The sequence below is a fragment of the Micromys minutus genome (assembly GCF_963924665.1).
Source record: "Micromys minutus genome assembly, chromosome: 4".
Taxonomy (NCBI): Eukaryota; Metazoa; Chordata; class Mammalia; order Rodentia; family Muridae; genus Micromys; species Micromys minutus.
This window is the reverse complement of record NC_137973.1, coordinates 52,283,713-52,306,225: the sequence shown is the minus strand read 5'-3', so window position 1 is coordinate 52,306,225 and position 22,513 is coordinate 52,283,713. Positions and strand designations below refer to the sequence as shown.

The 22,513-nt window shown below is 36.0% G+C and overlaps 1 protein-coding gene across 1 annotated transcript in view; it reads right to left on the bottom strand.

Moving 5' to 3' along the window:
- Window positions 1-22,513, bottom strand: part of DPYD (dihydropyrimidine dehydrogenase) — an 878,881-nt gene that overhangs the window by 137,816 nt on the left and 718,552 nt on the right. Inside the window, exon 19 of the mRNA XM_080916202.1 lies at window positions 21,882-22,024. Within this exon, the coding sequence (XP_080772328.1) occupies window positions 21,882-22,024 (143 nt within the window). The remainder of the gene's footprint in view (window positions 1-21,881; window positions 22,025-22,513) is intronic.

Below are 22,513 nucleotides of genomic sequence, written 5' to 3'. Positions count from 1 at the left end.
CAGAGGTCTATTTGAGCCTTCAACTATACCATCCAGAAAATAAGGAAACTGCCACAGGATGTTTCTGTGTTTTTACACTGTCAATTACTTGAACATAAGGACTGTTTGCCTTCTCCTCATTGTGACATCTGTTTGTTTCCTTGTCTGTGTACTTCAGTATGCACTGGCATGGTATCCAATAAACAACTGGTTCACAGAAGTAAAGAGCAACTAGGAAAAAGCTTCAAAGGGCTGATATTCCTCCTGAAGCCATTTTCCCCCATTTTAGACCCCTTTTCTAGAAACACACAAATTCCTCTAACCTTGCCCCATCTTTCTCATGTCTCCCCTGATTGACAGCCAGAGAGGAAGCTCTGCAGTCATGCTGATTATTATTTTTTTAAACCTACCCCTGAAAGAATTTTAGAGCATGTTCCAGATGAGTCTAGCTGCAATCAGTATTCATCTTTCTATGTGTAGTTACTGCTTCCTAATCTCTTTTAGTTACAAGTGTTGAGATTTCAATGGAATCTTCTAATAGCATGTCATGTTTTACTTCACAGCACCTATCATCTTCATATTTGGAACCTCATTAAAGGAAAAAAACTAAGTCTAGGTTACGATATGGCAAAAGTGTCATTATAACACTGGATGCTGCCTTCATTTCCTTGTAACCATGCAAAGGTTTAGAGACATGTTATTCAACTATTTCTGGTATATAAGGTTTTCTCAAATTTTTCATTCCTAAGAAAATATTAGAATTTATTTGCTTATAAAGCAATTATTCAGAGAATTAGGCCTCCCAAAACATGAGACAGAGATGGCTTATCCTATTAACTAATTATCATACAAGTATTAATTTTTATCTATATACCTATACTGTGCCTTAGGGTATAAAATGGCCTTTCACCAGATGATAAAATCTTTAAGGCTGGGAAAGGCCCCCTCTCTGCTACAGAAGGATAAAATTTATGTAGAAAATAAAGTGAACAAAAAATTTATTCCTGACTTTCTTTTAATGGTTAAGATGTGTTCAGTTGGTTGTCTTTATAAGTAGGGAAGCAAGAATATACCAATTGTAAATGTTCTATATATCACCTCCCCTCTCTTTCAACTCCTCAATTCTACATTTTCTTGTATCATGGGCTTTATTCTCTATAAACACAGTTATATTTAACCTTCTCCTTGGGTTGTATTATATAAAATAAGCTGACATATGGTACTGAAAATATTCACAGGATAAAATATGGGTGAAGCAGAGACTGAAGGAAAGGTCATTCAGAAACTGCCCCACCTGGAGATCCATTCCATATACAGTCACCAAACCCAGGCAATATTGAGGATGCCAAAAAGTACATGCTGATAGGAATCTGATATAGCTGTCACCTAAGAGGCTCTGCCAGAGCCTGACAAATACAGAGGCAGATGCTCACAGCCAACCATTGGACTGCTCATGGGGTCCCCAATGGAGGAGTTAGAGAAAGGGCTTAAAGAGCTAAAAGGGTTTGAAATCCATAGGAAGAACAATACCAACCAATCAGAGCTCCCGGAGACTAAACCACTATCAAAAGAGTACAAATAGTTGGACCCAAGGATTCAATGCATATGTAGCAGAAGATGGCCTTGTCTGGCATCAGTGGGAGGAGGGGCCCTTGGTCATATGAATGATCAATGCCCCAGTGTAGGGTAATTCCAGGGAGGAGAGGCAGGAGGGAGTGGGTGGAAAGGGAGCACCGTCAGAGGAGCAGGGGGAGCGGGGATGGCATAGGGGGTTTCCATAAGGAAAACTAGGAAAGGGGATAATATTTGAAATGTAAATTTAGAATATCAATAAAAGAATAAAGAGAAAAGTTAGAATAGAGGACTAATAATTTTAGTATAAAGCTGTGTGTCAGTGTATAAATCTGCTGATGACTAATGCTATTGCTGCTGCTACTGCATGATATCTGGTATCAGTAGTCTTCTTATTTTCTTCCATGTTTTCTCTGATAGTCTTTTTATATAGTCACACTTAAGCATGACATGTATAATACTAGGCATTAATATTTACACATTAAAACAAAATTAATTAAAAAATATTCTTATGTATACCAGGCCCACATTATAGCTGATGACCAGTAAAGCTAAAGTTAAATCCCAGCATATCTGATGCGTTTTCATTTGTGTTTGAAGTTTCCATGCATAAGGGAGAGTGCTCAGAGGCTTCCTGTTGCTATTTGGCAATTCCAATACTCGTGTCACTGCATGAGTGACTGACTCTGGAATGAACTACACGAATCTTTGAAACACAGCATATGAAGAGGTTGGGTGCCGAGACAGTAGAGATCTACTCCCTTAGAAATGTGTGGCACCAGTCTCTACCGCCCAGGCAGTTCATCTTGGATGTTCAAGATGAAGCATTTCAAAATACACTCAGTTTAACCAGTCTCTCTCCATTCTCTAGGAAAGTACATCTCTCCCATTATAGAGGGCACTAAAGGATATGCTTCTCTTTCTATTTGATTCAGAACATTTTGATTTGTTGAGCATCATTCCCTCTCCCACCACAGAGTTTCTAGCACATTTGTTCTGCATACAATAGGACATCTTTATGCACAGGCTCCTTATTATGTGCCACCGTGACTATTTGGGGGATAAGTACAAAGGTTCCCACTTTATGTGGTCTGGATATTGATGACAGAAAATGACCTCTATTTTTCATTTCTGTGGCTCTATTTAAAATAATGACTGCAGACTCTAAAAAAAATGTCATTCATGTGTCAATGGACAGAACAGGGGATCAGATCACCTGTGATAATTGAAAATTAAAGCTCTCTTGGTAATGTATTAACTGTACACTATTGATCTACAATGGAAAAATCAGGACTCCTGAGAAGTAAATTATATTTTCTTGAGTTTGGGGAATACGCATTTCTATGTTAGCTTTGCTTACTTTTTCAATAATGCATTTTTCTTTTACATATGATTTTTCTCTAAGTTTTTAACATCCCAGAGTGAGATCATTTCTAACCTGTAATTAGAAGCCACAAAAATTCATGTTCTGTATCATAAAACATTTTTAGAAATTTACTGAACTGTAACTTGAAGCACAAACCTCATATATGATGCATAGGTTCATATTTCGAGAGTGTCATGCTTTTGAATGACTGTTTTTTACTTAGATATACTAAAATTCCATTTGGTCCTTTAGAAATAAAAATGGCAGTTTGTTGAGAAGCCTGCAGCAAAATATTTGAAAGTTTCCTTTAAAAGCATGCTGTCTTAGGAATTTGGATGAAATCACTTCCCTCTTAGGAATAAACTTTAAACATATTTATAGTTTATTTTACAAACAAAAAATGGTATGAGAAAGAAGAGTCAACAACCTCATAGGGTAAATATCTATGCATATCTTCACACAAACAACTGTTGATTATGTACATATTAATATTTTCTTATGCATGTGTCAAAAGTGTTTGTTAAATATCTGTGTGCACATGTGTGTGCAAATACACAATACACATGTGAAGGTAAGAAGACAACTTACAGCAGTTAATTTTTTTTTCTGCTATGGAGGTGTCAGGAATGTAATCCAGGTCTTTAGGCTTAACAAACCATCTAATCAGCACTTGTATCAAAATTCAATCTGTAATTACTTTTTATATGGTCAAAATCATGCATTTCAACAAAGCCCGATTCTTTGACTGGTATAGACTAGAGTCATAAGGTCATGTGGATAACCTTGACCTCTGAATTATGAATTGGAAGTCAATGGAAACACAGAGATATTTTGAGCAATTCCATTAATTCCTTTTTTTAGCCATTAAACTTATACATTTATGTACTTCCATAAGATTTGTAAGCCATTATTGTGATTTCCAGCAAAAAATTTTTAAACACTATTTTTATGCTCACAAGAATTTTCTTAGTTTACTATCATTCCTGTTTCTAGCAAGAGACACAATTAATACTGTAAAATAAAACCTGTCCCCAAATTATTTGATTTTTTTTTATTCCCTGGTAAATCATTATCATTGTCACCAGGAAAACCTTTAATAAATGTCAGCTGCATGACTAGAATTGTATAATCCTTGTTCTCTTCTTTTCTCTAGGAGTTTATAATTAATTAGAGGCAGAAACAATCAGAGTTGATATTCATTTTACAAGCAGACTGAGAGCTGGACCACAGTGCTGAAGACTCCCTGACATGCCAATCATTGCTGGATAATGAGAGGGTTGATGGGACCAGGTGGCTGGAGCTTGAGAAAGACATCCAGGGAACAAGGACTCTGAATTGCGATTCTGTATTTAACACACTAAAGTTCACTTTCCCTTCTAGCATCTGAAAGAGAAAGACAATCTAACTTCTGCTTTATAAATAAATAAACTAAGGTTTGTGGGCTAAATAATAATAAATCAGTGTTAATCTAGATAATAATAGTAAAGCCAGATGCTATATAAAGAATATTGAAGCTTAGAGCTCTGTCTTCTTTGCAGTGAATATACATGTGTCTACCAGGACACATGACCACAGCACCCACACATTGTGAAGAGGTTGAAAGGAAAGAATGAACTAAAATATTGTACTGTGCTATAGTCAATGTACTTTTGTGTAAGTCTATTCAGAAGGGAACCTTTAAGATTATTATTTGACAAAATAGAAATCAATATCAAAGTCACTTCTTATGTTAGACAGAGACATAGAGGCAAAGAGGCACAGAAATAGAATGGTCCAGCTTCAATTTCACCTCATGAACCAGAGCTATTACAGGTGGGTCTCCAAGCTTGGGTGCATTTGATACGGTTTTTAGTTTCAAGATATACGTGGCCTGTAATCTAGTAGCATTTTACCTGTATCTTTTCCTCATCTCTTCTGCATTACTTTTCAAACTTTATATACGTTCAGGATTCAAAATCAAACACGAAATAAGCCAATCCTCACATTTTTTAATCTAGGAAGGAAGGAGAACTTGTTAATCCTGATGCATACCAATGACCTCAGAAGACAGGCAGCCATTTACTAACAGGAAATGAAGGAAGACTGCAGAGTGGGAAATAAGGAGGCATGGAGAATGTCATGCTACAGTGCAACAAATAGCAATGCCTGGGCGGCATTGTTTGTGGATGCATTGTGGACATGGTGACCAAATGTAATCCCTACTAGAAACAGAATTGCACATATGGGTGCAGGACAGCACAATAAAAGATGAAAGTTTCAGCTTATTATTATTGCAAAGAGTAATTGCTTCTCATACATTCAAATGTGTGTTTAAATAAAAATAACCAAATTGCTTCTGAAAACGCAAATGTAATTTGGATGCATCAGGATAAAAAGAGTGAGCATGAAGAAAAGTGGCTATTACACATGGGCTTCATTTGTACAATGAGTTAATGATTCAGGATTGTTTGAAAATGTAATTATGAAAAATAATAAGGGATTACATCAGCTGATACAGAATGGCAGGGTAAAAATTGAGTGTCATGATCAGAAACTCTAACAGAGGTAAGCATTCAGAAGGATCCAACTGTGAAATACATTTTTTGTGGTAAGTTTTCATCTCAGTTACAAGAGAAATTCTGATCTAAAACCTCAGGGAATTTATAAAATATATTAGGCACATGATAAAAATGCATGCTTTAAGAAGGGAATCTGTATCACTCTGTTTGGGGATGAATATTTAATAATGTTTTTCTTTGTATTGAATATAGATGATGATGTTTTATCATTAGCATAACACATACTCGAGAATGTGTTTCCTCTACAAGTAAAGGTTTTGTGTTAAGAAACACATATTTTAAGAGGATAGTCAAAACTATTTGCAGACAGCTAATTGAATCTAAAGATGGTTGTTAATAGATCTTGAGAGAATTAAAATCATGAAGAATTAAAACAAGCAATTAAAATTGAATAATATATAAGGGTATAAAAGGGTAGAGGAAAGAAAAAGATAAATAACACTAGAATAATAAAAAGTTTGGAAAAAGCCATAGGAAACATTATTTATAAGCCTACTAAATAGACATATTCAACATATATGTATATGTCTATTCATACATGTATTTATGCCACATGATGTGATGGTGCTTCCCTCAAAGGCCATGTACTATCTAACAAAACCTGAGTGTCACACATGGGAAATCTCATTCCTAGTTGTTATTTGAAGGAATAGAAGTTTCCCAAATGATATAGGATGTTGGCTGTAACCCTGGCTGTTTTTCAGCACCTGACCATAAGTCCTTATTGTTGAAGATACTATACACTACTCAGAATTTAGTTGGAGATGATGTGAAAATTTCACTCCCAAGGACTGGATCTCATAGCATCAGAAAGTGCTATAAGACATGCTGAGGGAACAATTGGTAATTGTGACCAAATGGAAAGCTTAAAAGTAATTAACAATGACCGACCAAGTATTTTTGTCTTTGGAATAATTTATAGTTGTTATTATGACTTAAGGATCACAAAATGAGATGCAGTTCATGCCTAATACTATAAAACTAGCTAACTGTACATAGCTGGAGGGGTTATAAATCCTTGAGGAAAATATGCTACTGAAATTTTTGTAACCAATGTAATTTCTAAATGAAGTAACCACTTGTCCTTAAACCCACAGATGAGTGTAGCTCCTGACCCTTATCAAAGTAGCTCCTTTATTTTTTCATAGAAAAATATTGCTAGAGAACCATATCTAGTTAACTCCCAATGGATGCATCTGCATTAGGGAAAAACATGAAAGAGGGAGGAGAGCCAGAAGAACAGGAAACTTGTGGATACATAGTGTCCTCTAGAAGTGATAGAGAAAACACATCCTTGGAATTTTGACCATGATTGCCTAAACAAAATTGGCATAATGACAACTCTAGCTGATTTGACAATGAGGACAGAGAAAATTCCAGAAGATCCTAACTCCAGTACTCAAAGGCTGCTGAGAGAAGAAGAAGCAGTTGGGCTCCTGCATAGGTTCTCCAATAGAAGTGGGCAGTTTTGGACAGTTGTTCATGTAAGCCACATTAAATAGACTCATACATACATATATAGATATATATATGTATATATAAACATGTGTATGTGTTTGTATGTGTACGCACCTACAGTTACACAAACATAAATACATAAAAATACACACATATGTATATTGCAGAGTAATAAACAATAAGAGATCACAAATTTAAGAGTGAATTGGGAGTTGGAGAGATGAGCTGTGGCGCTTATGTATGCAGGTCTCCAAATGAGCAAGCACAATATCATGAAAATACAAGCTGAATTTTTGCACTGGCAAGGTGGTATTTGTCTCCTTCTTTGGGTATTGCCCCTGTCAGAGGAATGTCCTCATTTGTTGGTACTGCTCAAAATCCTGTCTTTTTATTATTTCCACACATTCATTTTCCACTTATTGAAAATACATTGTTTTTCCTCACAAAATATATTGTAATTATGTTTTATTGGAAATTTTATGTATTTACATTTCAAATGTTATCAACTTTTCACCCTCTTCATTGACCCCCTCCTCCTCCTTCTTTGAAGATGCTCCTACTCCCACTTATTTACTTCCACCTCACTACCCAGTATTCCTTTACGCTGGGGATACAAACCTTTACAGGGCCAAGGGCTTCTTCTCTTATTGATACCAAAAAAATGCCATTCTCTGCTATGCAGTTGGAGCCCTGGATTCTTCCACATGAACTCACTAGTTTCAGATTTTGTCTGTGGAGCTCTGGGGTGTTTGTTTAGTAGACATCGTTGTTCTTCCTACGGGACTGCAAACGCCTTCATCTCCTTCAGTATTTTATCTGAGTCTTCCTTTGTGATCCCTGTGCTCAGTCTGATGGTTAGCGCAAGCATCCTCATCAGTATCAGTAAGGCTCTAGCAGAGTTTCTCGGGAGACATTCATATCAGGCTCCTGTCAGTAAGAACTTCTTGGAATCAGCAATAGTGACTGAGTCTGGTGACTGTGTATGGGATGAATCCCTTGGTGAGGCATTCATTGGATGATCTTTTCTTCAATCCCTGCTTCTCTATTTGTCCCTGTATTTCTCCCAGGAATATTTTGTTCTGCTTTCTGAGGAATAAAGCATCCACATTTTGATCTTCCTTCTTCTTGAACTTTATATGGTCTGTGAATTGTTTGTTGGGTATTCTGAGCTTTTGGGCTAGTATCAACTTATCACTGAGTACATACAGTATGTTATATTTGTGACTGGGTCACCTTACTCAGAATAATATTTTCTAGTTCCACCCATTGACAAAGAATTTTATGAAATAATTGTTTTTAATAGCTGAGTAGTACTCCATTGTATAAATGTATCACATTTTCAGTATCCATCCTTTTGTTGAAGACAACTGGGTTCTTTTTAGCTTCTAGCTATTATAATAAGGATGTATGAATATAGTGGAGCATGTGTCCTTGTCATATGTTGGATCATGTCTTGCATATATGCCCAGGAGTGGTTATAGCTGGGTCCTTAAGTAGTACTATGTGCAATTTACTGAGGAACCACCAGAATGATTTCCAGAGTGGTTGTACCAGTTTGCAATCCCACCAAGAGTGGAGGAGTATTCCTCTTATTTTATATCCTCGCCAGCATCGCTGTCACCTGAGTTTTTGATCTGAGCCATTCTGACTGATGTGAGGTGTACTTTCAGTGTTGTTTTGATTTGTATTTCCCTGATGACTAAGTATATTGAACATTTTTTAGGTACTTCTCAACCATTGGGTATTTTTCAGATGAGAATTTTTTGTTTAGTTCTGTACCCCATTCTTTAAAAATAAATTATTTGATTCTCTGTAGTCTAACTTCTTGAGTTCTTTGTATATATTGGATGTTAGCACTCTAGCAGATGTAGAATTGTAAAGAAACTTTTCCCAATCTGTTAGTTGCTGCTTTGTCCTATTGATAGTTTCCTTTGCCTTACAGAATTTTTGCAATTTTTAAACTTTATTGTATATCATAAGTATTTTCATTTCAGATGTTATTACCTCTATTTCCTCCCCTACCTCCTCCCTCTTCCCTTTCTTCTACGAAGATTCTCATACTACCAACCACCCAATCCCACCTCCTCGTCCTGAATTCCCCTACAATGGAGTTCGAAGCCTTGCAATTTTACAAGGTCCCATTTGTTCAGAAATTTTCAGAAATTTCCCCCATGTCTATGTGTCTGAGGATTTTCCCTACTTTCTTTTCTATTAGTTTCAGTTTGTTTGGTTTTATGTGGAGGTCTTTGATACACTTGGACTTGAGCTTTGTACAAGAAGATAAAGTAGGATAATTTGCATTATTCTACATTCTAAATGGCAGTTGAACCATAACCACTTGTTTAAAATGCTGTCTTTTTTCCATTGGATGTTTTTAGCTTCTTTTTTATAAAAATCAATTGACTATAGGTATATTGATTCATTTCTGGGTATTTAATTCTATTCCATTTTTCTATCTGTATGTCTTTGTTCCAAAACCCATGCAGTTATTTTTTATCATGTTTGGTCTGTCATACAGCTTGAGATCAGGGATGATGATTACCCCAGAAGTTCTCTTATTGTTGAAAATATTTTTTTGCTATCCCGGGCTTTTTGTTATTTCAAATAAATTTGAAAATTGTTATTTCTCACTCTATTAATAATTGAGTTCAAATTTTGATGGAGATTGCACTGAAACTGTAGATTGCTTTTGGCAATATGGTTATATATATATATATATATATATATATATATATATATATATATATATATATATATATATATATATATATATATATATGTTAATCTTTCCAATCCATGAGCATGGGAGGTTTTTCCATCTTCTGAGATCTTCTTCAATTTCTTTCTCCAGAGACTAAAGTTCTTTACATACAAATTTTTTATTTGCTTGGTTACAGTCTCTCCAAGGTATTTTATATTATTGTGAAGGGTATCATTTCTCTAATTTCTTTTTTGGCCTGTTTATTTTTTGAGTAGAGGAAGGTTACTGGCTTGTTTGCATTAATTTTGTCTTAAGACTGCATTTCAAGATTTTTACTGAATGCAATTTCTAAACTGACAGTAGGAAGGCAATTTTAGCTCAATTTAAAATACAACTCTTTATTTAGATTTCTTTAGGACTGTGGATAGGAAATTAAATAAGTTCTTAAATACAAAATTAATTAGTGATAATATTTTAAAAACTTGCCCCCTTTCTGTTGCCCATTTCTCATAAGCATTTGGAATGAATACACTACAATAGAATTTGGTAAAACTCATTAACAGTGAGCCAGAGAACAATTTTAGTGAGACTAGTAAATAGGAACTAGAGAAAAACAATACAGAAAGTAGATGCTTACAAAATAGCATGGGGCATAAACTTTGAAATACCTAAAATATAATTTTAGCTTTTGAAGTAGAAAAGCAAAGCAAATCATTGTTCAGGATTTTGGTCAAACATATGAATACCAGGAAATAAAACATGCAGTAAAGAGTTATCTGTATATATAATATAAAGGGTCAGATAACATAAAGCTTTGGGGTCAAGGTCAACAAGGGAGTCAGCCAAATGGCATTTATAAAACAACAATAATCAAAACTACATGCCACTCCATCTGCTAGAATGGCAGTTAATGCATCATTATTTTGCAATAGAAAATGGCCATCTTGTGACAATATTGTTTTTTATAGTAAATTTCTCTTTCAAAAATATTAGATTTAATTTCCATTAATTTCCATTGACTCTAGATGTTAATGCTTCTGTCAAGTGGAGAATATGCCATCACTTGAAGGCCCAGTGGGTTTCCATTTAATTTCTTTCCTTTGCTTATAAACAACATTTGTTGCCCTGGAATCAAGATGCTTTTTAAAAATTACAACCTCTTGAAAACAGTCTTCCATTAAAGTCATTTAAAATAATGTAATAATTGACACAGTAATTAGAACTTCATTGAATGGAATACTAAGGCTATATTTTCCTTATATGTTATTGAAAGAATATCTCTATATTCTGTCTTTTATGTATCTACTTACATTTTACTCTTTAAATTGTACATTAAATACCTATTAAAGCAAGGCAATAGGAAACTGCATAATGGAAATTAAAATGTGTCTATCTTCACTAGTTATACAAAATAGTTCTGATAACATTTACAAATGACTTTGGTACCAAGAATTCTTCATCTACCACACTCTGGCTATAAAGTGAATAACCATAGGAAAAAATATAAAGAATCATTGAATAAGCCACTTTTCAAGTACTCACTTAAAATTTGCATTATTGTGTATCATTATTTTTAGATAACCCAATGGTGCCCATCAATAAAACTTGGATTCATAAATCTCCATGTACATTATAAGTAAAAAAAAAAAGCCAACAATGTCAGCACCTATGTGGAAACAGATGCATCCTCCTTTTCCAGTTAATCCTTTATTCAGTAGTTTTAATAAAGTTATAACTTTCCTGTTATGATTTTTCTATGGGGTGACTGGCTGTCAAGCTCTCTTGCTCTACTGTATTTCTTGATTCTCTTTTTTAACATCAGTGACCACCCTGTTCATACAAAGGTGGAATGTAAAAATCAACCATACCAATTACTGAAAGTACAGTTCATATCTATACACACATGCCTTGATGGTTTCCCTACATCCCGAGTGAAGATTGAACCATAATGCCAACGTCATTAAACTGAACTACGTAAATTGAAATTCAGTTGAAAGAAGTTACTCTTTTCTATATACTCTGTCTATAAGCAATAGTGGGGAATGAGCATTTTTTATTTGATATTTTATTTTATTTACATATTAAATGTTATCTTCTTTCCCGGTTTCCATTCTGGAAACACCAAATCCGAACCTCCCTCACCCTGCTTCTATGATGCCCCTCCTGCCAAATTCCTGCTTCCCTGCCCTGGCATTTGCCTACACTTAGGCATTGAGCCTTCCCAGAACCAAGGGCCTCTTCTCCCATTGATGTGTGACAAGACCATCCTCTGCTACATTTGTGGCTGAAGCCATGGGTCCCTCCATGTCTACTCTTTGATTGGTAGTTTAGTCCCTGGGAGCTCTGGGTGGGGGTGGTTGATATTGTTGTTCTTCCTATGGGTTGCAAAACCCTTCAGCTCCTTCAGTTCTTTCTTTAACCCCTCTATTTGGGACCTTGTTCTCAGTCCAATGGTTGGCTGTGAGCATCTGCCTCTGTATTTGTCAGAGTCTGGCAGAGCTTTTCATGGGAATGAGCATTTTGTGAGGATGACTATCACTTAAAGTAGGGGCAGGCTGAGTTTAGGCTGAGATACAAAGAACCGAACAACACTTTAGCAGAAATTATAGACCAATGCTTAAATTGGAGGAAGTTGATATATGACTCAGTAGGAAGGCATGATCCTGGACTCACAATCAAAATCAATCAAGAGCCAGGCTAGGGCGAGAGCTCAGGCAGTATAGTGCTTGCTATGCAAGCATGAAGAGATGACTGAGTTTGGTGCAGAAGCACACAGGTATAATAATGAAGGAGGGATTCTGCTGGGAAGAAGACAGATGATCCCTGGAGCACAGAAACTTGATGGCCATCTGGTCTTGGCTATCCATTCACTATACATTCAGTGACAATGTGTTTTAAAATTAGAGTGGAAACTGGAAGACATATACTACAAACAAAAACAGACTGATGATAGATGATAGATAGATTGATACAGATGGTATTAGAAAAGAAAGATCAAATTTAATGTATTAAGACTCTCTCTCCAACCTTCTTTACAGAAGGATTAAGTTTATTGTATTGTTCATGAACAATTGGTTGGTAACGGAAGCAAGCGCCACAACTGTAATATAGCCTTCCAAAGAAATTGCAATGAGTTTGAGAATATAATTTAACTGAGATGTATTTATAAATTTTAGTACCTGGAACTTACTGATAATTTTCATCTAGTCTCTTAATAGCATTGATTTGCATATTATAATGAAAGGCTGTCAAATAAGATGAAAAAAAAAACAGGGATTTCAAAGCCATGGAATTCACTGTAATAAATTAGAAGTCAGTTAGGTTGACTGACAAAGGTATGAGTAACTATCTAGGAACATAAACCCGGAATAGGTTTTGAACATTATTTCTAGGACAGAGTACAATAGCAAGTTCCTCTATAATAGTAATTTTCACTCCAGTGTTGTACCAGGGAACCAATTTGTTGTACTCAGTGTGTTTCTGAACTACATTCTTAGATTTTATAGTCTATATTCATTGAAACACTGGTATATATGACACTTTGATATGTATCGTTGATTGTATATACTTATGGTATATAACACTATGACATGCAATTAGGTTGGCAATTCACTGATACGTCCATCATTTTACACATTTCTATTATTATTAATTAGTACTGTTTAAGCTGTAAAAGAGAAACCCAAGATTGTTCTCACAGTGGGTTTTCAGTATACAGCATTATAGCTAAAATCCTCCCCTGCATTGTAGATCTTCATCCCACATAAACGTAACAATGTCCTTTAGAAAGTATACCTCCCTTCTCAAAACTGCATCTGTCATTCTTCCATGCTTCCCCCTGCCAGAAACCCCCACATACATGAACTCTTTTATTTGTTTACTCTCCACATATGATGAGTATCAGGAAGCAGCTTGATTTTTGTATAGCTTAAGAAACTCAATTAATAATCCTCAGGGTGATCTGTGAAAACGTGGAGTATGCTTTTAACTGAGTCTTCCAGTTTATGCATACTCATAAAATACACACACACACACACACACACACACACACACACACACACATACACACACACACTGGGAGGGAAGAGACAGAGTCAGAGAGGAGGAAGGAAGAAAGGGACAGGGAGAGACAGAAGGAAGAAGAGAAAGAACTCCTACAGTTTCTTTATTCATTCATTCATTGATGGTCACATTGTTCAGACAAAACACATATATCTATGCAAGGTAAAACTTTAATTTCTCTGTGGGTATCTCAATATAGATATTTTAGGATTCTAAGAATTTTCTGCTTCTAAGATTTGGGAGAAACAGTTTCACTGTTTTCTACCATGGATTTGCAGATCTACACTCCCAACAGTGTACTAACATCTCCTTTTCTCTGCTTTCTCACAGGCTTCTGCTGTCTTTGTGACCTTCGACCTTTTAACTCACAGCTATTTCAATAGTTATGAAGGGGTATCTTACTGACAGTTTGAGTTTTCCTAAAAGTAAACTATATGGACACCTTCTTCATATACTTGTTGGACCTTTATGGATCCTCTTTGGGGTAATATCTACTCAGGTGTTTTTGCCCATGTGAAATTAGTTTGTTCTCTGTATCACACACTTGCTCCATCCCCCTTCTCTCTTAATACTTGTAAAATTTTCCTATAGAGTTGTATAAACTCCTTATCTATTTTGGGAATTTGCTCTTTAGAAAATACATAGCCTACCAATATTTTCCTCAACATAAATGCAGATTTTCCTTTCCGTATATGTATATGCATAGGGTGCATGGGTGTATTGCTCATATGTGTGCTCATGTATATGTATGCATCTGGACACTGGAACGTGGAGCTTGCAGATTCAGTTAGGCTTGCTGATGGCCAGGCTTTGGGTATTAAATTTGGCGCTAAGCACAAACTATTATGCACAGCAAGCATAATATACACTGATCCATTATTACTTACAAGCAAGTTTTTCTTTTGTTATTTATTTCTTCTGATATGAGGAAGCATATTATTCTGAATCACTCTCACTTGGTTATTTTTGTTTTTACTGCATGGTCTTTGTGTGTCCTATTATAAAACAAGCCATGGCCAACAGCATTCAAGGAAATTCTCTTTATGTTCGCTTCTTGGAATTTTACAATTTCAGATCTTAGGTTTCTTGAATTCACAATTAATATGTGTGTGTCTGTATGTATGTGTTTATTATATTGTGCATATGAATGTGTGGACAATTTTTTGAGATACCTGTTGATTTAGAATGACAGCATATTCTGTCATACAGCAGATAAAAGTAATTTTGCTTTTACTTTTGAAATGAAAATACTTTCCCAAAATCCTATCCTAATTTCCAAATACAAAGTAATATTTGAAATTACTGCTTAAGTATAAATATTTTTTCTTCAGTAGAGATCCAATCTATATTTCACTTTGGAGTGTAAATAGTTAATTTGATGATGCATAGAACCAGAGATGGAGATAGAGTCAGTGAATAAGAGCCAACAAGAAGAGATAATCAGGGAAATGGGCAGGCAATAAAGTAGAGAGGTGAAGGTCTCCCAAAGATTAAAGCTGCTTGACAGAGAGAATTTATAGAGAATTAAAAAAGGAAAAAGGATAACTAAAATCAGATTTTGACTAGTGATGAAGGCCAAGCTGACATTAAACACTGAATTTGGAGCAAATCCAATTGGCAGAGTTGCTTGAATTTCTCTAGTAATATTCAGCAGTTTAGAAGTATAGAAAATGAAAGGTTATATTAACCCAGGATTAAGGAGTACAATAGAGTGGATTTCAGTTACTATAGATGAGAGGCAGTTATATTATCTAACCCCCACCCAGCTGAAGCACCCTGCCCAGTTCCAAGTATGTTCAAATTCTGATCATCCAAAGAATATTTTGCTACTGATATTTCTGCAAATTTTATCTAAACTTTTAAAAACACATTTTCTGACTGAATAATAGTCTAATTTCAGATAATGGTAAGATTTGTACAGAAATCTATAATTATCTGCCAGTAATTTACTATGGGTGGAGACTTTATATTTTCAACAAAATTATTTGGAAACCAATAACTGTGGAAATTGTTTTGTGGAAGTTTGTTGGAAATTATTTACAACATTCTCAGCCATAGCTGAAAAGTAAGAGACATTTTTTTCCAATCATGTGAATGATTGTATTCATGATCAGAGATTTACTACATAAAATAAATAACTCAAGCACAGCTAACACACGATGTTTCTTGTCTACATCGCATGGTCAATATATGCATGGGTGATCAATGGCTATGACATGACCTGATGTGAAAAGACACGGCGAGGCTGCCTGAAGAAAATGCCAGGAACAGGGGCTGAATGTCTGTCATTTTGGGTAGCAAGGAGTTGAAAGGTCACCTTGTAAAGTGAACAGAGGGCATGGCATTCATGTGCTGATAAAATAACTCAAAGAAAAAAAAGGTAAGGGTATAGAGATAGATAGAGATAGAGATAGATAGAGATAGAGATAGAGATAGAGATAGAGATAGAGATAGAGATAGAGATAGAGATAGAGATAGAGATAGAGATGTATGTATAAAGAGTTGACAAACATTTAAATTCCTGAGGCCAAAACCCAGGCATGTTCAAAATATCTGACTTCTTTTGAAAAATCTACAGCATAGTGTTCCTTCTTTCTGATGCTCTAAGGTGTTAAGGTGCGTTCTTTTAAAATTTAATTGCATTGTGTATGTATATGTACGTGTGTGTGTGCACATTTGTGTGCGTGTGTGAGTGCATGTACACATACAGGCCATTATATTTGTGGAGGTCAGAAGATAACTGGTGTAAGTTAGTTTTCTCCCTCCATTAAGTGGCCTACAGGGATCAAACTCAGGTTGTGAAGTGTGTCACCGAGATCTTTTACCATAATGAGCCATCTCTGAGACTAGGCAATCCTCTGCTATATGTGTGCTGGGGGCCTTGGACCAGTTCACATATGTTTTCTGGTTGGTGGATCATTGTTTGTTAGCTCCTAAGAGTTGAGGTTAGTTGAGTTGCCCCTCCTCTTCAGCTTCTTCAATCCCCTAATTCAACCATAGGGGTCCCCAACTTCAGTCCAATGGTTGAGTGTAAGTATCTACATCTGTATCACTCAGCAGCTGGAGGTCCTCTCAGAAGACAGTCATGCTAGGCTCATGTATATAAGCACATCATAGCATCAGTAATAGTGCTAGGCTTTGGTACTCCTCAATAAGATGGGTCCCAAGTTTGGCCGGTCACTTGGATCCCTTCTCTCATTCTCTATCCCGTGTTTGTCCCTGCAGTTCTTTTAGACAGGAACAATTCTGGGTCAGAAAATTTGACTGTGGTTTAGTAACCCAATCCCTCCACCTGATGCCAACTATCTACTGGAGGTAAACACTTTGTATTCTCTCTCCTCAATGTTAGTCATTTCAATAATGTTACCCCTGTTGAATACTGAGAGCCTCTCACTTCCCTGGTCTCTGCTGTTTTCTAGAGGGTCTACTCACCTCCCATCCCCTGAAGCTACATATTTCCATTCATTCTGCTGGTCCTTTAGGCTTCTCTTTAGTCACCCTCCACAGCACCTGATCCTTTCCCCATATTCCTCTACCCTCGAGGTCCTTGCCTCACTTACCCTCCAATGATTATTCCCCCCCCCCTTTAAGCAGGATTGAAGCATCCTCATGTGGGACTTTCTGCTTTTAAACTTCTTATGGTCTTTGTTGTATCCTAAGTATTCTGTACTTTGGGGCTAATATAAACTTATTAGTGAGTACATACCATGCATGTACTTTGGGTCTGGGTTACCTCACTGCCTTAGTCAGGGTTTCTATTCCTGCACAAAACATCATGACTAAGAAGCAAGTTGGGGAGGAAAGGGTTTATTCAGCTTACATTGTTCACATTGCTGTTCATCACCAAAGAAAGTCAGGATTGAAACTCAAGCAGATCAGGAAGTAGGAGCTCATACAGAGGCCATGGAGGGATGTTACTTACTGGCTTGCTTTCACCTAGCTTGCTCAGCCTGCTTTCTTATAGAACCCAGGTCTACCAGCCCAGAAATGGCACAACTCACAATAGGTCCTTCGCCCTTGATCACTAGTTGAGAAAATGCTTTACAGATGGATCTCATGAAGGCATTTTCCCAACTGAGGCTTCTTTTTCTGTGATAACTCCAGCTTGTCTCAAGTTGACACAAAACCAGCCAGTACACTCACTAAGGATGATATTTTCTATTTCCACCTATTTGCCTGCAAAATTCATGATGCCCTTTTTCTTAACAGCTGAATGGTATTACATTGTGTAACTGAAACTAATTTACTGTATCCATTCTTTGGTTCAATGACATCTGGGGTGTTTCCAAATTTTGGCTATTACAAACAAGGCTGCTATGAACATAGTGAAGCATATGACCTTCTGGTATTGTAGGGCATCTTTTGAGTATATCCCCAAGAATAGTATAACCTGGTATTCATGTAGAACTATTTCCAATTTTCTGAGAAACCTCCACATTGATTTTCAGCGTGGTTATACCAGTTAGAAAACCTACTGGCAATGGAAAAATGTTCCTCTTTTTCTACATTCTTGCTAATTTCACTTGAGTTTTTGATCTCAGCCACTCTGATTGGCATAAGGTGGAATCTAGAATTGTTTTGATTTGTATTTCCCTGGTGATAAAGGACTCAAACATTTCTTTCAGTGCTTCTGGGCCATTTGAGATTCTTCTGTTTTGACTGGAAGTAGAAACAATAAAGAAGTTACAAAAAATTGGCAACCCAGGAAATGGAAAACCTAGGAAAGAGTTCAGGAGCTACTGATGCAAGCATTGCCAACAGAAAATAAGACAGGAGAATCTCAAGTGTAGAAGATACCATAGAAAGTATAGGCACAATAGTCAAAGAAAATACACACCTTATAAAGCTTCTAATCAAATCATGTAGTAAATCGAGAACACAATGAGAAGACCAAACCTAAAAATTATAGTAATAGAAGAGAGTGAAGATTCCCAGCATAAAGGACCATAAAATGTCTTCAACAATATCATTTAAAAATAAACTTCCCCAACATAAAAAAAGAGATAGCCATCTTGGACCCTCCAGTGGCTATCCCCAGTTTTTCGTACTCCCTTTCTACATATTTTTATTCAATTTCATGACCCTCTGTACCTCTCTCCTATACACTCCAGTACTTGATACTGTCCCCTTATTTCTTACCCCCTCCTTACAATCCCATAGAAAGAACAACATCAGCTGGATAGACCACCCAGTGTTTCCAGAGATCAGACTATCAATCAAGGGGTGGGATTACAGGGAAGAATCCAGGGTTCCAGAGACATAGGTAGCAGAGGATGGCCTTTTCTGACATCATGGGAGGGGAGGCCCCATGGTCCTGTGGAGGTTTGATGCTCCAGTGTAGATGGATGCTATAGGGATGGGATAGGAGAGGGTGGGTGAGTAGAGGAATATCCTCATGGAGACAAAGGAGAGGAGAGAGATTGTGTGATGGGGTGCTTATGGAAGTGTAACCTGGAAATAGGATATCATTTGAGGCATCGATTAATGGAATTGTTAATTAAAAGGATAAAAGGGGATAGATTTATCCATAAATCTAAAAGAAACCTTGTAAACAACAAATAAACTGGACCAAAACAGCAAATCCAGAAGATCCATGTCATGAAGATGCTAATAGAACAGAAATGACAGCTAAGGGTTTTATAACCAGCAAAATTCTCAATCAACATAAATGACAAAAACAAAATATTTCATGATAAAATTTAATTAAATCAATGTTTATCTACCAATCTAGCCCTACACAGGATTGTATAAGAAAATCTTCAACATAAGGAGGGTATCAAAACCAAAAACCAACCAACCAAACAAACAAAACAAAACCCAAGATATTAAACATCCCACAATAAGCCCAAAAGAAGAGAATCACACACATGTAATCCAACAACAAACATAAAAATCAGGTGCCTTTAATATATCTTAACATCAACATACTCAATACCCAAATAAAAAGATGCACGCTAACTGGCTGGATAAGCAAGTGGGATCTCTAATTTTGGTGCATACAAGAAACACACCTCTGTGACAACGTCAGACACTACGTCAGAGTAAAAGGCTGGAGAGAAGTTTTCTAAGCAATTGGTCCAGAAAGCAAGATGTAGTAGTCATTTTAATATTCAATAAATTAGACTCTTAACCAAAACTTATCAAAAGAGAGTGGGAAGGACACTTCATACTTATCAAGGAAAAAAATCCACCAGGATGAAGTCTCAGTTCTGAACATCTATAAAACAAATGCAAGGGCACCCACATTAATTAGAGAAACTTTATTAAAACTCAAAACACACATTGAACCTCACATAAAAATAGTGGGAGACTTGACCACCTCATTCTAACCAATGGACAGGTTATTGAAACAGAAACTTAACAGACACACAGTGAAACTAATATAAGTTATAAACCAAATGGATTTACCAGGTAAATACAAAACATTTCACCATAAAACAAAAAATGATAGCTTCTTTTCAGTACCTCATGATACGTTATCCATAATTGACCATATAATTGTTCACAAAACAAACCTCAACCGATACAAAAAGTTTGAGGTAACCCCATGCATCCTATCAGATTACCACAGACTAAGGCTAGACTTTAGATAAAACAAAACAACATAAAGCCCACCTACCCATGGAAACTGAATAACTCTATACTCAATGATATCTTGGTCATAGAAGAATTAAAGGAATAAATCAAAGACTTTATATAATTCAATGAAAATGAAGACACATCATATGTGAACTTATAGAACACAATAAAACCAAAGCTAAGTGTCCTTGTAAAGAAATTGAAGGGATTCTATGCTAGTAACTTAAAAGCACACCTGAAAGCTCTAGAAGCAAACGTGATCAAGAGGAGTAGATGGCAGGAAATAATCGAACTCAGGGATGAAATCAACCAAGTAGAAACAAACAAAACTATACAAAGAATCAACAAACCCAAAAGCTCGTTCTTTGAGAAAAACAACATGACAGATAAACCCTTAGGCAAACTAACGAAAGGACACAGAAACAGTATCCAAATGAAGGAAATCAAAAATGAAAAGGAAGTAATAATAACAGAAACTGAGGAAATTAAAAAGACTCATCAGATCTTACTACAAACGCCCACAGTCAACAAAACTGGAAAATCTAGATGAAATAAATAATTTTTCTAGACAGATATCAAGTTTCAAAGTTAAATCAAGATCAGACATACTATCTAAACAGTCTCATAATCCTTAAGGAAATAGAAATAGTCATTAAAAGCTTCCCAACCTTCTGTATATCTTCCAAAGTCTGTTTACTTTAGCTTCATGCTCAAGGGGTCTAGCTATATTTAGTAGAGTTTGGAGGGTAAAATAAGTCTGTTACATTTTATTGGAAGAATAGCACCTTAATTTGTATTCTGATTTATAAAACTTCATGCTCAACTTTATATCATCTTTCAGATATTGTTTTATACAAAGAATAAGAAACATAAGCTATTTAAACTCTACGTTTTTGCTAGCAAATTAAAGTAATATTACAGTTTGCTAATTTTTATTAAATTATTTTACTTATTTACATTCCAAATGTTGACATCCTTTCTGATCATCTCTGGGTAAAAAACAAAACAAAACAAACCCCATAATAATGTGGAATTACTTGAAGTAATGTAGGTTTTTCATCGTTTGGTTGCATTATGCATGTGAGTGTTGTTAAAAAGCTCTTTGTGAGAACATTGGCGGAACTTTCCTCAGACTTTTAGTATAAGAAACTCAATAACAAATTAATTTTTTTGTAAAATGAATGTCAGAAAGCCAATGACTTCTCTGTCTGTCTAGAAGTCAGGAGATGAGTGAAGTACTAACTTCAGGTACTCCTGTTACTAGGGGTTAGCCTTATCTTGTGTTTTATTAATTTCTTCATACAGATCCAATTTTGCATACATTTTTTCACATTGCAATTTTATCTGACAGTACATATTATGCATCTGTTACCTCATCTCATTTATTCTAGGACAGATAGTTAGACTAATATACTAACAAAAGACATTCACGTATAGTACAGAGTGAGTTCTAGTTTTTCTCAGACTGAAATATAAACAGCAATGTGTGCAACCATTTTGCTTATCCACTGCCTATTTCTTTGGAGGTTTCCAAAGCATGCATATCTGTCACATGATTTACCTCACATTGGGAAATGACGTTTACAAGGAAAGGAATAAGCCCTACCTGCAGAACCGATGCACCACTGTGAAGAAACTGAAGTCCGCTTTCAGCTGAGTCAATTCCACCTGTGGCCAAAATAGGAAACCCAGGCAAAGCACGGGCGATGGCCGTCACAGCTCTCAAAGCAATAGGTCTGATGGCAGTTCCTGCAGAAGATAAGGAAGCCATGAGGTTGGAAAGTCTGACTTGGGCCTGTGTTGTCTTGTATTTAGCATTAAGCAACAGCAGCAGTTTTCTAGACAAATTTACAATCGTGTTAACTGTTTTCAAAGTGTTTTGGGTTCCCAGTGAATGCATATTTAAGAACTTTGGTGCCATTATCAAGTCTAGACAAGTCACAAAATAGGCACGAAAAGCCTAGAACTCTTACATAAAATATACACAAATTATGATTTGACAAGCACTGAGGTGTAAGTGAGATTGTACAGAGCATTCAAACACCTGTTCTAAATAGAGCTAGGGAACAAAAAGCTCTGAAAAAGAAAGCAATCACATAGAGGATGAAGATAGTCATAAAACTCTGTTAGTTTCCCACAAACACAAGCAAGCTGGTATGAAGGTAGAAGCTGGAAACCCTAGCACTGACGAACATGCATGCTTTACATTGCTCTGTATGTGTATTTTACACACTTTGA